This window comes from Sinocyclocheilus anshuiensis, unplaced genomic scaffold (assembly GCF_001515605.1).
Source record: "Sinocyclocheilus anshuiensis isolate Anshui unplaced genomic scaffold, SAMN03320099.WGS_v1.1 scaffold371, whole genome shotgun sequence".
Taxonomy (NCBI): Eukaryota; Metazoa; Chordata; class Actinopteri; order Cypriniformes; family Cyprinidae; genus Sinocyclocheilus; species Sinocyclocheilus anshuiensis.
In genome coordinates, this window is record NW_015549597.1 from 278848 (window position 1) to 293310 (window position 14463).

Consider the following 14463-nt stretch of genomic DNA (forward strand, 5'->3'; position numbering starts at 1 on the left):
ACACACAAAAAAAAAAAAAAACGACTAGCATTTACACTCCCCTTTGATTTATATACAAAATCAGGGAATTAAATGTCAATACTTAAGCTTCCAAACAAATATTCAAAAAGAAACAAGCTGACACCACTACACTCCTCCAGCAAAAGGATTGTAAAGAAAAGCAAAACACACTTCAGGAAGCAACAATGCGAGTGGAAAAATGTATTTACAATGAAACCACTGTATGTCAGAATTCACCTCAACCATGTGCTGTGTATTCATTTGCAGGCATCCATGCCCACTCTGATGTTCAGTAAGTTCCATGTGCATTTACACTATATTAAGTCGGTAACGTAAAACGGTTCAGCCTATGGCCTTTTGCACCCCAATAAAATTATGCATGATCTAAATAAGAATAATTATAATATCAATACTCATTAGCACACAACAGCGTACTGTAAATGCGATCAGTAAAGTGGGCATTTGTAAAACCTTACAGCCACAAACACAAACCCGCCCCGCCCCTATCAGATTGAAACACACAAAAAGCACAAAACGTTTAACTCTCCAAACATAACATTTGCGTGAATTAAATAAGCACGGGTTTAAATACTCCAATATCTAACCACCTCTGACAAGTGACTAACAGCTGTCTGACAAACGAGCAATTCATCCAGAAATCAAGGGAAACATTACCAAATCAAAATGTGCCTGCGCCAAATGAGACGTTGTGATTGGTGGATTAACCTGTAGATGAGCAGACACTGAACATTGGAGGGGTTTGCGACAATACAGTGAGAGTAAGCTGCTAGTGCTCGATGGGACGTGAGGAGTAACAGGGAGAGCGATTCAAATTCTCAGCAAAGTTGCAATATCACACAAGATCACTCTCACTCATGCTTCTCCCCCCCCCTTTTTTGTAACTCAATACGCACCACCATCTTAAAACGCACGTGTTTTGCTTGTCCGCTGTTTTGGACACTCTTTACCCCCGCTGTCTCACCCCCCACCCTCCCCCCAACCCTTTATCGTCAGGAGTTGATTAGCTGATTGGCATGTCACCATATTCTAATTTGTTGAGATAGTGAATTGGTGGGTTTTTGTTAAATGTGAGCCAAAATCATCACAATTAAAAGAACCAAAGACTTAAACTACTTCAGTCTGTGTGCATTGAATTTATTTAATACACGAGTTTCACAATTTGAGTTGAATTACTGAAATAAATGAACTTTTCCACGACATTCTAATTTATTGAGATGCACCTGTATATATAATGTTTAGTGTAAAAATGTTTAAATCAAATATGTGCTTTAGAGAATGCTGTTTAAAGTAATTTGTTTTTCACTTTCCGTTCTGTTAATCCTGTAAATGTGCCTTGTAAATCTACGGGTTCGTAAACCTCTTAGATATAATTTGTGGGTTTTCTTAACTTAGGGGGTTTTGAGCTAGTATTAACAAAAGATTTGATTAATTCTGTGATGCTTTGTGGTATTAGTTTGTGTTACACACACTACCATTCAAAAAGTTTGAAGACTCGTATGCTCACCAAGGCTGCATTTACTTAATCAACAATACAGTACAAACAGTAATATTTTAAAATATCAATACAATTTAAAGAACTTTTCCATTTTAAAATATTCTCCTGTGATGGCAAATCTGAATTTTCAGCATTACTTCAGTCTTCAGTGTCACATGATTCTTTAGAAATCATTCTAATATGATTTGCTGCTCAAGAAACATTTTTCATAATTAAGTGTTGTTATAACAGTTTTGCTATTTTTGCATTTTTTGAAATAAAAATCTTTTCTAACATCATAAATGTATTTACTGTCACTTTTGATCAATTTAATGCATCCTTGCTAAATAAAAGTATTGTAGCATGTTCAAGCATGTTGTGTTATAGATAACAATGTGCTTAATGTTAGTGTTGCACTGTATTCATTTTTGTGTTGCGAACTGTTATTGGATGTTCGAGTTGGATGTGAAAAGAGGCTCCGCCCCTGTGTGTGTGTAAGGGGAAAGAGAGAGAAGGAGGGGGGAGAAAGGGTGCCTCGTTGGTTCAAGTGCAGTTCTCTTAGAAGTCGGGGTGTGTAACACAACAGCCCAAATAAACACCCCTTGTACATCAAAACGCCTCGTCCTTGTCGGAGAACGTTACAGTATTAATTTCACTTAAAAAAAAATCTTACTAGCTCCAAATTTTGTAACAGTGTGAAATTACATAACTTGGAATGCTTTTATTTCTACATAACAGGAATGACCCAACTACATAGAACCTTCAGGATATACTAAAAGAGCTATAACGCTAATAATTTATACATTAATTAATAATCAACATCATCATGAAAACTTTCTTTGCTGACCTTATAAAGTCTCTGATCCTCTGGCGCTCGCTTTAGGATGCCCTCCACAATCCGCTTCAGCTCGTAGACTGTGGTAGACTCCTTGGCATCTGTGAAGATGGTTGTCTTGTGACGTCTGATCATCAAAAAGACATCCTGAAGAAAAACAAGGAGCCAGTTACTCAACCTTCAATCCTCTCATCATCAACACATCTCGATTTACACCCAGTTCAACCCTACACAACCTAAACTCATGGAGCATTTGAATTTTTACACAACAAAATGAGACATCAATCACCTTAGAAAAATAATCCTAAACATGATAACAAACCACCAGCTTCTATAACTCTCAACTCAAAAAAAAAAAGCCATGTTTGTTGTAATTTACAGGTGGAACAACCACTGGCTTTTTAAAAATAAAACAAGAGAAAAGCAGATGGTGAACAGCTGAAACATGTCAACTACACAACTGCAACGCTCTCTACACAAATAAAACGCTGACAGCTGCAGTTATGTTAAGTTGTTGTTGACTTAGTTACTGGCAACACCTAGTTGTGCGGTTTGTTTACTGCAAACAGCTAACCAACATTACGAGGGGATGAAAATTCAATTATAATAACTGTAAACGTGGCTAAACCAAGTAAGTTATCTTTTAAAAATGGACGTGCAAACTGGAGCTAGTAACAACTGCAGGACAAAACATGTAGCAACCCATCTAAGCTCGATAACCTTTTGATGATTATCTACATGTATTGTGCGGATAGATTAAATGACTAACGTTAGATGAGCATCTAAAAAGGCACAGCCCAGAATGATCAATGACAGGACCAGCCCGTTCCTACATTACGGAGCTGTCATGAAACCAACACCGTGATTAACAGCCCCACTTCAGCTACAGAGGGTGCGCAGCTCATCTACAAATAAACAATACGAAACTGTTTGCCTATCGGTTTTTAGTATTGGCCGACCAGACCGGTCGTCGAGCGCAATGTACACAGCAACACAAGTAAATGGGGCGGATTTAGCAGGGAATGTTAGCCGGGCTGCTAAAAATATTGCGAAACAAAGAGGACTGTGTAAAGGCTGCGTTCACACTCTTTAGCCACTCCAACCAGCGGCTAGTTTGCGTATAATCCGTCACAGAAACATTTTCAAACTACAAAACGAAAGAATACGTTCGATCTGGGTTTGATCTGCTTCCTCACTCACCATTTCTCTACGACTGTTTCGCTGACTTCTTCCACTATCCCACGCTGCACTGCGGAAATCAAAGCGCTCGAGCCAGTCCTCCACAATCCCAGATGTCTTTGCGCGAGCAGCGTCAAGTCTTTTCTGTGCCGGAGACGCGCCCTAGTGGCCTCACACAATTCAGTGCATTTTTTTTAACTAACACTTGTTGAACAGGCACAATCCATTTGATTAAGTTTAATGTACAGTTTTGGCTATTTCTGTGAAAAGTAATTCTAGTGTATATCGTATGCTTAAGAATGCACTGTATGGCGTAGCTGTAACAATGGTTTTCACTGGGATTACTGGCCAAATTTGTTCATTAGAATGGTGCACATTGTAGAATGTATCTGGGACTGTGGCTTCCATGTGACCCTGGAGCACAAAACCAGTCTTAAATCGCTGGGGAATATTTGTAGCAATAGCCAACAATACAGTGTATGGGTCAAAATTATTAATTTGTCTTTTATGCCAAACATCATTAGAATATTAAGCAAATATCATGTTCCATGAAGATGTTAATTTCCTACTATGAATATATCAAAACTTAATTTTTGATTAGTAATATGCATTGCTAAGAACTTCATTTGGACAACTTTAAAGATGATTTTCTCAATATTTAGATTTTTTTGCACCCTCAGATTCCAGATTTTCAAATAGCTGCATCTCGGCCAAATATTGTCCTATCCTAACAAACCATACATCAATGGAAAGCTTATTATAAAAAATAAAAAATGTAAAATTACCCTTATGACTGGTTTTGTGGTCCAGGGTCACAAATACAGATACGAAATACACAAAGACATGACGTCATCAGGGGTATAAGAGTTTATTCTGAGCAAGACCTTGATGGAATAAACTCCCTTACGAAAATTAACCATGGTTTTACTATAGTAAAAGTGTAGTAACCATGTTTTTTTGGCTTATTACCATTTGTGTAAGCAGAGTTTTACAACAAATATCATGGTTAAACTACGGCTAGTGTAGCAAATCCATGGTTAATTTGTGGTTACCTTTGTTTATCTATAGTAACCATGTTTTTTTTTTTTGTAGTAAAACCATGGTTAATTTTCGTAAGGGCTTTGATGTTGAGGCAACATTATAAAAGGTTTATTTGAAACGGAAAAAAAAAAAACACTTAATTTCAGGCTGCCACAATATCCTTTAGGATTGCCTGCAACTCAGGAGTATTTGTGGATTTATTAACATTAGATTATCTTTTGCTGGCTCAATTGGTTATTTACAAATACTACAAATGACTAAAGAAAACCATGTCTTTTCCCACTCCTTTCCAAGTATTTTCTTTTACAGTTAGTACAACTCTCTTTAATACCTTTAATGGTATGTATTTACAATGCTGCCAACAATTTCAATATGAAAATTACAAATAAGATCTCAGTCTGGGTTTCTCTCAGTCTGACTTTAACAGCTCATTATTTTTCATCCTTCGGCCAAGCAGCACCTCTTCCTCACTGGACCTTCAGTTTGAAGTCACACACTGGTTACAATAGGCACACTAGCAACAGAGGAAACAAAAGACCCTGTTGGTTTAGTAGCAGCATTTTTTTTTTAATTTATGAAATTGAATGACAAGGTACAACAATATCTCTATGCAGTACTAACAGAACTGTTTATTCACACTTACCTGTTTTTTGTTTTATGAAATGACAATGCAGTCCGTTGATTCTCCTGTGTTAACAAAAGTTGAATGATAATGACTACAGACGTGGAGGAAAAGCAGACAGACAGGTAAACTGAGATTTGGATATGAGATGATCATACTCACGGAATATTCGTTTTAGTGCCTCAATTTCTTTTAAAGGGTTTGGTTTCTGGATTTTGAAGGTGTATTTTGCAAGGTCATCTTCACTGAGCTTGATTTGGACAAAAGCAAAACACTCAAATTTAATAATATACTTTATGCATACACTACCATTCAAAAGTCTGAGGTCATTAAGATTTTTCTCAAAATAAATTAATACTTTTATACAGCAATATGAGAGTGATTTCTGAAGGATCATGTGACACTGAAAACTGGAGTAACAGCTGCTGAAAATTCAGCTTTGTCATCACAGAAATAATTTACATTTGAAAATACATACATTTTGATGAGTATTAAAAACAAAAAAAAATGTTCCAACCCCAAACACAACAGTAGTGTAAATAAATTATTTTGTACATAAATGTGCAGAATCACGAAATGAAACTTTACTGCATTTGTCCATATCTACACAAAACAAAGCAATTCCGCTGCTGATTCTTGACAATCATAACCAATAACACAATGGTTTTGGGCTGCCAGTGAGAACAAAGATGTTGCAATATCACAATACATACTGGCTGATCCCTGGGTGTTGTATAAGGTTTAGTTCCCTCACTGCGATGGAGTGACAGAGGTCTGTGTTTGGTTTCTGGGTGCACACTGCAGTTGAAGCGCAGCACGCTGACAGGCAAATGAACATGCCAACTATCTGGATACTTCTTTACCAGATTTTCCACCATACTGTAAAGAAACCATACCATAATTTATTTTCAAAATAACTCTATGCTCTGTAATATTGTGATTCATGTCCACACAATTCTAAACGTACTTAACAATGTGGTATTGTGTGTGGGGTTCAAGCTGCGAAGCCTGGTGATGCCGAGAGACGAGGGAGATGTCCTTTATCATCAGAATATTATTGAGTGCTCTGTTAACCTTGACAAAAGAAAGAAAAATGGGTAAAGATCAAAAATTCAACGGTATCGAGACATTTAAATAACCTTTCAGCACATTTAAATGAATAAAAATACAATTTACAATTATAAATAATTAAACCTGCACTAATTGCTCTGACATTATCCAGTGAATCGTGACTTACCGTTCTGACCTGAATCCCTCTAGCACCCCAAGGTGTGAGAAATCCCAGAGGAAACCCGTATCGGGAAATGGCATCACACATAAGCAGGGCAATGGAATCAGAATTAGGCTTTTCTGATGGAAAGATTTCAATCCACTTGGTGTAATAATCACAGATGACCACGATGTGGCTATAGGGGCCTTTGCTTTCTTGAAAAGGCCCGGTTACATCTATACTCAGCCATTGCCATCTCTCTGTCACCTACATGAAAAAATTAAGATAAAAGAATATCAAAATTTACAGGTAAAACTATGTTAAGCCACACTTTTTACTTTCATAACTATTATGGCTGCTATTTTATGTCTTCACACAGAAATTACCGCTGTGCTCGCACTGAATCTCAACCTTTTGGCGTACCGGACCCCAGTCCAATTCAGAACCATCCTCAAGGACCCCCAGAACAAAATTGACTCGTATCATTTGTGTCTTTGTGAGGACCAAATGCAGTCAAGTATAATTCAAGTTAGCTGACTTGTCCAGTATTTGGCCATATCATCAGCTATATTGGATTTTTCTTTCATGGGAACATGTCATGTCAAAATATACAACATTTATACAAAAATTCATACTTTATACGGACCCCCTGGCCTTATGTCAAGGACCACTAGGGGTCCACGGACCCCTGGTTGAGAAACACTGTGCTAGAGGACTAAAAAAGGACAAATCTGAAAAAAGGCATACCCGGATAAACTGAGTGTTTGGATTTTCAGCTGTTTCAAGAGGTGCGTCATCATAGGCGACATCATTTCCAGGATCCTGCACATACATATTAAAAAAAAAAAACAATGCTAAAACACCATTCAGGAGACTATTTCCAGATCTTTAAGGCCTAAGTTTATACATTTACAGACTGTGATAATGTAAAGGTCTACATACACTAGCATCATCATCAGCTTCATCATCAGCCTCATCGTCACCCTCCGAAAGCTTCATCCAGTGAAAGCTCTGTGAAAACACATTGACTGGTGTATAATGTACAAGTCAGTGTATAAGATGCTCTACAAAAGACAGACAAAAATCAACAACTATTAACCTGTGGTTTGCAGTAGTCATCATGGAAGCTGCCAGCATGCAAGGGGCCAAGGCTGGAACCATCAGAATCCACAGGCACACGAACAAACTTCCCCTCAAGCCTATCAAACCCATGAATAAGAGACGTTAAGTAGTACGACAACAACTAGAGAAAATTACTCATTTGGCAAACAATTGTAACAAATACATAGGCTAACAAACATTACCGTGGTATTACTGGTGCCGATACTGCGGTTGGTTTTGGTTTGATAGGCACTTCAACTGGCTTACGATTCTGAAAAACACAAAACAAATGAAGAATGTGTTTAGAAACAATAAAAAAAAGATAAAGACTTTCTAACACAGCTTTAAAACAACGGTTCTAAACTGATCGATCTGGGGACACAGATTTTATATTCCTGAACCTCTGTGTAAGCCAAACCCCTTTGACCTAAAATTTTCTAAAAGTTCCTCTTGAGATTTTATAGTTAATATAGTTAACTGAAGTTAATATTTCAATAGTTTAACAAACCATGTGCATGTTCACAGCTCTCTGATGTTAATGGGATCATTACAAGTGTTTTATTTATTTCATTCATTTATTTATCTTAAAATTACTTACGTTTTCATTTCCATGACTTAAATAATTATTAGCTTTATATCAAATCATGAACCCCCTGCAATTCACTCACAAACTCAAAACAGTCCAGGGAACCCTGCAGCAGAACATGAAAACCATTGAATCCCAATTCAAAGGTTAATATATAATCAAACGTTTAGTTTATTAATATTACCATAAACTGCATAAGACCAATAATACACAAAATATTTACATGACAAAGGCTGAAAAAGAAAACCAGCAATTCTGGATTATTTGGAAATGCTTTGATGTAAAGAACCACTGCTTTCTGGAAATGTATTTACTAAAATGTTTACTTGATATGATGATGAGTGATTCTTCTAACCTCCCATACATACCAGAGATCGTCTCTTGACAGCTGGCACCTGTGTGTGGACAATTAAAAATAAAAATAATGGAAAGAACACATGGATTATAAGTAGAAACGGGGAAAAAATACGGATATTTGCATTACAAGTAACAACATTTTAAAAACATGCACAAAACTGTTCTGACTTGCCTTCCACTGCAGATGTTTTGGGAAATTAAAGATAGTCGGGACAGCATTTTTGCGCAGTCGTTTGTGACTGCCCACTTGTTCAAAGCAGTCCTTCTCAAAATGATCCGAACACAGGACTGAGTTTCCAGTTGGCCACCAGTTCTGCCATCTCATCCGACGGAGCCACTCTCTCACTCTCAAGCCGTCAGCTAGCGGGAATCTGGATGATGGACACACACATAAAACACACACACACAGACGTGCATAAACGTGTTCGTGCATGCGTCACACAACCATAACAATGTTAGACAAATATGCGTGCATTTAAATACACATTATATAGGGGGTTATTTGGGGGTTTGTTTGAAACTTTACGAACATGAGATATATAAATACACAACTTACTTGTGAAAAGAAAACTCGCCCCTGTTGTATGCCTCTTTATACTCTCTATCTGAACGCTTCTTGCACTTGTAGGCTGAACACACTGGCATTTTTTATTCAATTCCAATGCAATTTCAAACGCTAAACAGACATCTTATTTTGTATTTCCGGAAACTGTTCTTCTTCTGGTGGGATTTAATGGCAGATTGAACACTGGGAGTATTGCCACCTAATGGACACGTTTTGCGATGGAGCCCCATTTTCCTTCTTTGCTGAGAGCTGTCTGTTCTGCTTGTTTGCACATCTCTCTGACCCTCCTCATTTCCCAGCTCTGATTGCAGTATAAGCAAACAGTATATTTGATAAAGAATGTACTGTGGGAAACCCCCAGTGGTGCTTCAACAACACATCAGTGCTTCAGTGAAACTTTTGTTTGTGAACGAATCGTTCTCGGTCACTTAAAAGGAAGGTTCGCCCCAAAATTAAAATTCTGTCATCATTTATTTACCCTCACGTAATTTCAAACCCACTCCCATTTTGTTCAAGTCTTGATAGAAACTTCTCGGGTTTCATTAAAATGTCTTGACTTGTATGTCTAATGGGTTTGGGCATGAGGCTGAGTAAATTCAGTACATTTCATTTCTGAGTTTTGAGATTTTTGAACGTCTGAAATGTAACGACATTACGTTTTTATGTAGACTACTGTTGTCTTTTTCTATAGTTTGATGAAGCCAAGGTTACAAAAATGATAACTCGCTTACCTGTATTCATGAAATTAAATACAATACCAAAAGATTTTACAAAAAGATTTGAGCCGTCAACGACTTGTGTTTTAAATAAATCGGTTGAGTGAATGACTCACTCATAGCACTGAGACATCTGTCGAGGTGTACAGATAACATGCAAGAAGAACCAGTAAATTAATCTTTTTGGTGAACGTGTTCAAAGGACTCGATTCACTGGAATAATTGAAACTCCCAACCGCCAACCAACAACAGCTCCTCAAAAATGCAACACGACACACACAAAAACATTATGATGACAACAGTCCCGTAAATGATTACGTTTACAATACTTTAGAGTTTGTAACTGCATTTGTTGATTACAAACAAACAAACACACACACACACACACACACACACACACACACACACACAACAAACATACAAATACGTCTGTAAATGTATGTTTGGCAAAGCTGTAGCATGCCTGATTCGCAGCTACACAATATTAAAACATCTGTTATACATGTGTGTATGTTTAGATTAGGGGACTTTACATCTGAGGATTAGCTTATGTTACTTGAAACTTGCAACAAACATCTAAAACTTACGTGTGAAAAGAAAAGTCGCCCCTTTTGTACGCCTCTTTATATGATCCATCAGAGCGATTCTTGCACTTATAAGCCGAACAAACGGGCATTTTTCTAACAGAATGTGTTACTGCTCCATTCACTTTCACCAATTTCGTCGCATAGGGCAACAGCAGCAAACGACTGTGACTGTTTTGTATTTCCGGATGCTGTTATTCACTGCGAGACCTATTACCGCCATCTACAGGACATTGTGTGATACTGCAGCCAGTTTCACAAACGGCACTCTGCTAAAAAGGTTTTGGAAAGACTATTTATTTATTTATCTGAAAGGAAACGAGAGCACTGTGCATTTATTTTATGATTTTTTGTTTTTTGGTGCAATTGCACATTTTTGTTAAAAAGAATACAAACTTTGAAATGTGACATAAAACAGATGTTTTATTTTTAAAATATAATTATTGAATTTAAAATATTATATATTATAAATGTACTTATTAAATATGGAAAATCACAAAAAACCTTCTACTTATTTTAAAACAGAAATAGGTCACCTTCATACTTTAATATCAATAAGAATTAACAAAGCAAAATTACTATAAATTACTGTAAAGCCTTTAATCTTTTTTTACCATTAATATTCGTATGTTTATCTCAGTATTTGATTTGCTATGATTGCTGTTTTTTAATGTTGCATTTGATTAATTGGTTCATGGGTTTATCAGAATGTTGCATTTAATTAATTAATTTATTTACTTACATATTTACTTACAAGACCGAATTACATGTCAAACTACTAAGCACATATGATTTTCATAGCTTTGTTATTTATAGATTTTAAAAAGTCTGTATTGTTTAATATATAGTTCACATATTTTATTGTTTAAATACAAATATATCTGTTCAATACTAAAATAAAAATAAATAAATAGGCTACAAGAAGGGAAAAAAAAGATAAAGAAGACAAGTTTTTCTTCGATTCATTTTGACCCTCCATCCTCCAGTCCAGTTAGTGGCAGCAATGCGCCAAAAGGTGGCTTGCCAACATTACAAGAATAAGACAAGGACAACAACGCAGCCCAGTACATGACAGGTTATGTCCCTGGATACTGATTTCAAAACCATTCATTTTACCATCAGGCGTCTTTTGAGTTCGTAGCAGAAAGACACAAATTAGGATTAAATTCAGTAAAACGCTAGAAATATAGGCGTTGTCCTTGTTATTAGCGTAATAAGCAGGAATATATCGAGGTGATATGCAACTTTAAAGATGATGTTTATTAAAGAGGAGAATGATGACACATCTGATCCAGAACCCTGCAGAACAGAAAATGAGCACCAAGAAGGTTGGTGTCTATTTTTGATTATTTCCCTCTCTTTTTAATTATTGTGGTGCATTAATGTAACCAGTTAGAGCTGATTAGACAATCTAATAATCTGAAGAAAAAAAAAAATCTCAGTTTTTCCTGCTTGTGTTGGTTTATAATAATTTATAGTTGTCACTTCAGGCCTGATGGAAGTGAAAGAGGAAAGTCAAACTCTGAATGAAATGGAGGAGAAACAGCAGCATCACAAAGCTCATGTTGTCCTCACTGGAGAAAAATCCTCGATTTGCTCCCAAACTGGAAAAACCAGTTTCTCACAAAGCCGCACTCCGACACAAGCCAAAAAACCCTTCAGCTGCTCTCTGTGTGGAAAGCAATGTGCCCATAGAGGCCACCTGAACGATCACATGTTAACTCACACCGGAGAGAAGCCGTTCGCTTGCCCTCAGTGCGGAAAGAGATTCTCACGCAGAAGAAGCCTCAACGATCACATACTGATTCACAACCAAGAGAAGCGCTTCGTCTGTCCTCAGTGCGGAAAGAGTTACAAACGCAACGAACACTTTCGGAGTCACTTACTAAGTCACGACGGAGGCAAACCCTTCACCTGCTCACAGTGTGGAAAGAGTTTCAGTTTTAAACGAACCCTTAACGATCACATCAAAATTCACACTGGAGAGTGCCTTCACACGTGCCTTCAGTGCGGAAAGAGTTTCCTGAATAAAGGACACCTTAAGGAGCACATCAAAATCCACACCGGAGAGCGACCTTTCGCCTGCCCTCAGTGTGGAAAGAGCTTCATCAGTAAACAAAACGTTACATCTCACATGAAAATTCACACATTGGAGAAGCCTTTTAAATGCCTTCAGTGTGGAAAGGGTTTTGCATGGGCAAGCTGTCTGAAAATCCATATGCGCCACTCTCACTCTGAAGAAAGGGAGTTTACCTGCGAGCACTGCAATAAAACATTTGTTTTAGAGTCTTACCTGAAGAGACACTTGAAAATTCATCAAAACGAGAAGCCTTTCGTCTGTTCGGTTTGCGGGAAAAGTTTTTTATGGCCCCTGTGTTTCAAAGCGCACCAGAAAATACATGAGGGTGTGAAAACCCATGTGTGCTCAGAGTGCGGCAGAGCCTTTGCTACAGCCGATTATTTGATAAAACACCACAAAATCCATATGGGAGAACGGCCGTACGTGTGCTTATATTGCGGAAAGAGTTTTACTAAGAAAGCAAACCTGGTAGATCATGTGAGGCTGCATACTGGAGAGAAGCCGTACGCCTGCGCTCAGTGTGGAAACAGTTTCACCTCAAGAAAAGGTCTAAGCTATCACAGAGAAAAGCATTGTTCTCAAAGCGTGCCAAAGTCATGTTCAGTTGAAGTCCAGATAGCGTCGGATATGCCTGAAGATTGCGTTTCTACCAAAAAAGCAATTACATCTACAACCTTTAGTGGTGAATAAGCTCTCATTCGATGGAAATGGCAGCAGGAAGTTTGTGCATCTAGTACTTCATTGTAAAAGAAAATTTAAGGGAAGGAAATAAAACAGAAAAACAAGGGAGTGAGAGTGGAGTCTGGAAAACTACATATTTTATACTACATAAATGTAAATATGGACCTTATGTAGCTCCGCCTCTTTTCAGCGCTGCACTCATTGTCTTCGGTCTTCCATTTTTATTTCCACTGTGTGAAGGTCAGGTTGTATGAATTTCTGAACGAACTGTTCATTTTAAAATCTTCCCGGTCTACTGACATCTTTTTTTTTACATCTGCTTCAAATATTACAATGCACATGATAACTTTCGTTAAATCTACAAGTAAAGCCACTACACCAAGCTAATTACTCTTCAAAGGTGATGCTATCCACCTTATTTTTCAACATGGAATTAAGACTTTTTCTGTGAATGTGCGAGACTTCCGGTTCATTAGCCGCTGTAGGAAAATAACGAGAAGAAAACAACTGTAAAACTGTGTGCACTACAAACCGGTGTGTTCATAACTAAGATAATACATTAAAATAATATGGTAAGACACACCAGTTTGCAATATCGAGCAGCAAAACGAGCTGTTTTGTACAGCTAAAAGATAGCTGGACACGAAGGACATCGGAACCCAGACACATTACGTTTACAATAAATTAAATGTTTACCTATCAGATTGTGTTTTATTAACGTCTACACCAACCCTAAACATACCCCTTACAATAATGCAAGAAATTATTGTTGTACAGTGTGAAAAGTATTATGCTGTATTGATGTGCGCATGCCCAGTAGCCGCAGCTGTATCCCATCTGGCCTTAACCTGCTCTAACGAGAAAAATAAGGTGGTATCCAGCTACTGCAAAAAGTTCAAAGCACTTGTTTGTCTGACGCATAAGCTCTATAGCAGGGGTGCCCAAACTCGGTACTGGAGGGCCAGTGTCCTGCAGAGTTTAGCTCCCAATTTGCCTCAACACACCTGCTGGGAAGTTTCTAGTATGCCTAGTAAGAGCTTGATTAGCTGCTTCAGGTGTCTAATTGGGGTTGGAGCTAAACTCTGCAGGACACCGGCCCTCCAGGACAGAGCTTGGGCACCCCTGCTCTATAGTATATTTAGAGAGGGTCAAGCATGCATAGACACCTAGAGGAATAGCCTATATTAAAAAAAAAGAAGCATTTTTGTATTTTGTATTTATTTATTTTTTATTAATTTTATTCCAAAGAAGAATTGTCCTGGTCAAAAATGTATACAATCCTTATTGATGATTCAATCAAGCAAATTCCAAGATCTAGCTAGCTGTATAGAAAATAATATACTGTGCATTAAAATGAGATTTTAAAGCATGTAAGAACCCCCCCCCCCCAAAAAAAAAATTAAAAACATGC

At 37.5% G+C, this 14463-nt stretch overlaps 2 protein-coding genes across 3 annotated transcripts; one reads left to right on the top strand and one right to left on the bottom strand.

Annotated features, from left to right (window-relative positions):
• Positions 1–4367: 4367 nt before the first annotated feature.
• Positions 4368–10485, bottom strand: LOC107658430 (uncharacterized). Of its 2 annotated transcripts, none has more exons than XM_016446970.1 (13): positions 10295–10485; positions 8599–8797; positions 8438–8464; positions 7687–7754; positions 7482–7581; positions 7325–7393; positions 7130–7204; positions 6410–6649; positions 6140–6246; positions 5886–6051; positions 5335–5422; positions 5194–5237; positions 4368–5064 (listed from the first exon to the last, which is right to left on the bottom strand). In XM_016446970.1, exons 1-12 carry the CDS (start codon positions 10381–10383, stop codon positions 5206–5208), a joined length of 1260 nt encoding a protein of 419 aa, XP_016302456.1. In that variant the 5' UTR covers positions 10384–10485; the 3' UTR covers positions 4368–5064; positions 5194–5205. The 2 variants fall into 2 exon arrangements, with proteins under 2 accessions (XP_016302456.1, XP_016302455.1); XM_016446969.1 differs by lacking the exon at positions 10295–10485 and adding an exon at positions 8983–9274.
• Positions 10486–11338: 853 nt separating this feature from the next.
• LOC107658431 (gastrula zinc finger protein XlCGF57.1) lies at positions 11339–13789 on the top strand. Its single transcript, XM_016446971.1, has 2 exons — positions 11339–11619; positions 11782–13789. The coding sequence occupies exons 1-2, from the start codon at positions 11544–11546 to the stop codon at positions 13059–13061; spliced, it is 1356 nt and encodes a 451-aa protein (XP_016302457.1). The 5' UTR covers positions 11339–11543; the 3' UTR covers positions 13062–13789.
• Positions 13790–14463: the final 674 nt, after the last annotated feature.

Bases quoted from the DNA above. Each gene is read 5' to 3' on its own strand.
- LOC107658430 (XM_016446970.1), bottom strand. From the start codon at position 10,383: ATGCCCGTTTGTTCGGCTTATAAGTGCAAGAATCGCTCTGATGGATCA. The intron at 7,755-8,437 runs GTATGTATGGGA...TGTGTTTTTCAG, and splicing joins CTGTCAAGAGACGATCTCTG to AATCGTAAGCCAGTTGAAGT. The intron at 7,394-7,481 runs GTTAATAGTTGT...GTGTTTTCACAG, and splicing joins ATGACTACTGCAAACCACAG to AGCTTTCACTGGATGAAGCT.
- LOC107658431 (XM_016446971.1), top strand. From the start codon at position 11,544: ATGATGTTTATTAAAGAGGAGAATGATGACACATCTGATCCAGAACCC. The intron at 11,620-11,781 runs GTTGGTGTCTAT...TTGTCACTTCAG, and splicing joins AGAAAATGAGCACCAAGAAG to GCCTGATGGAAGTGAAAGAG.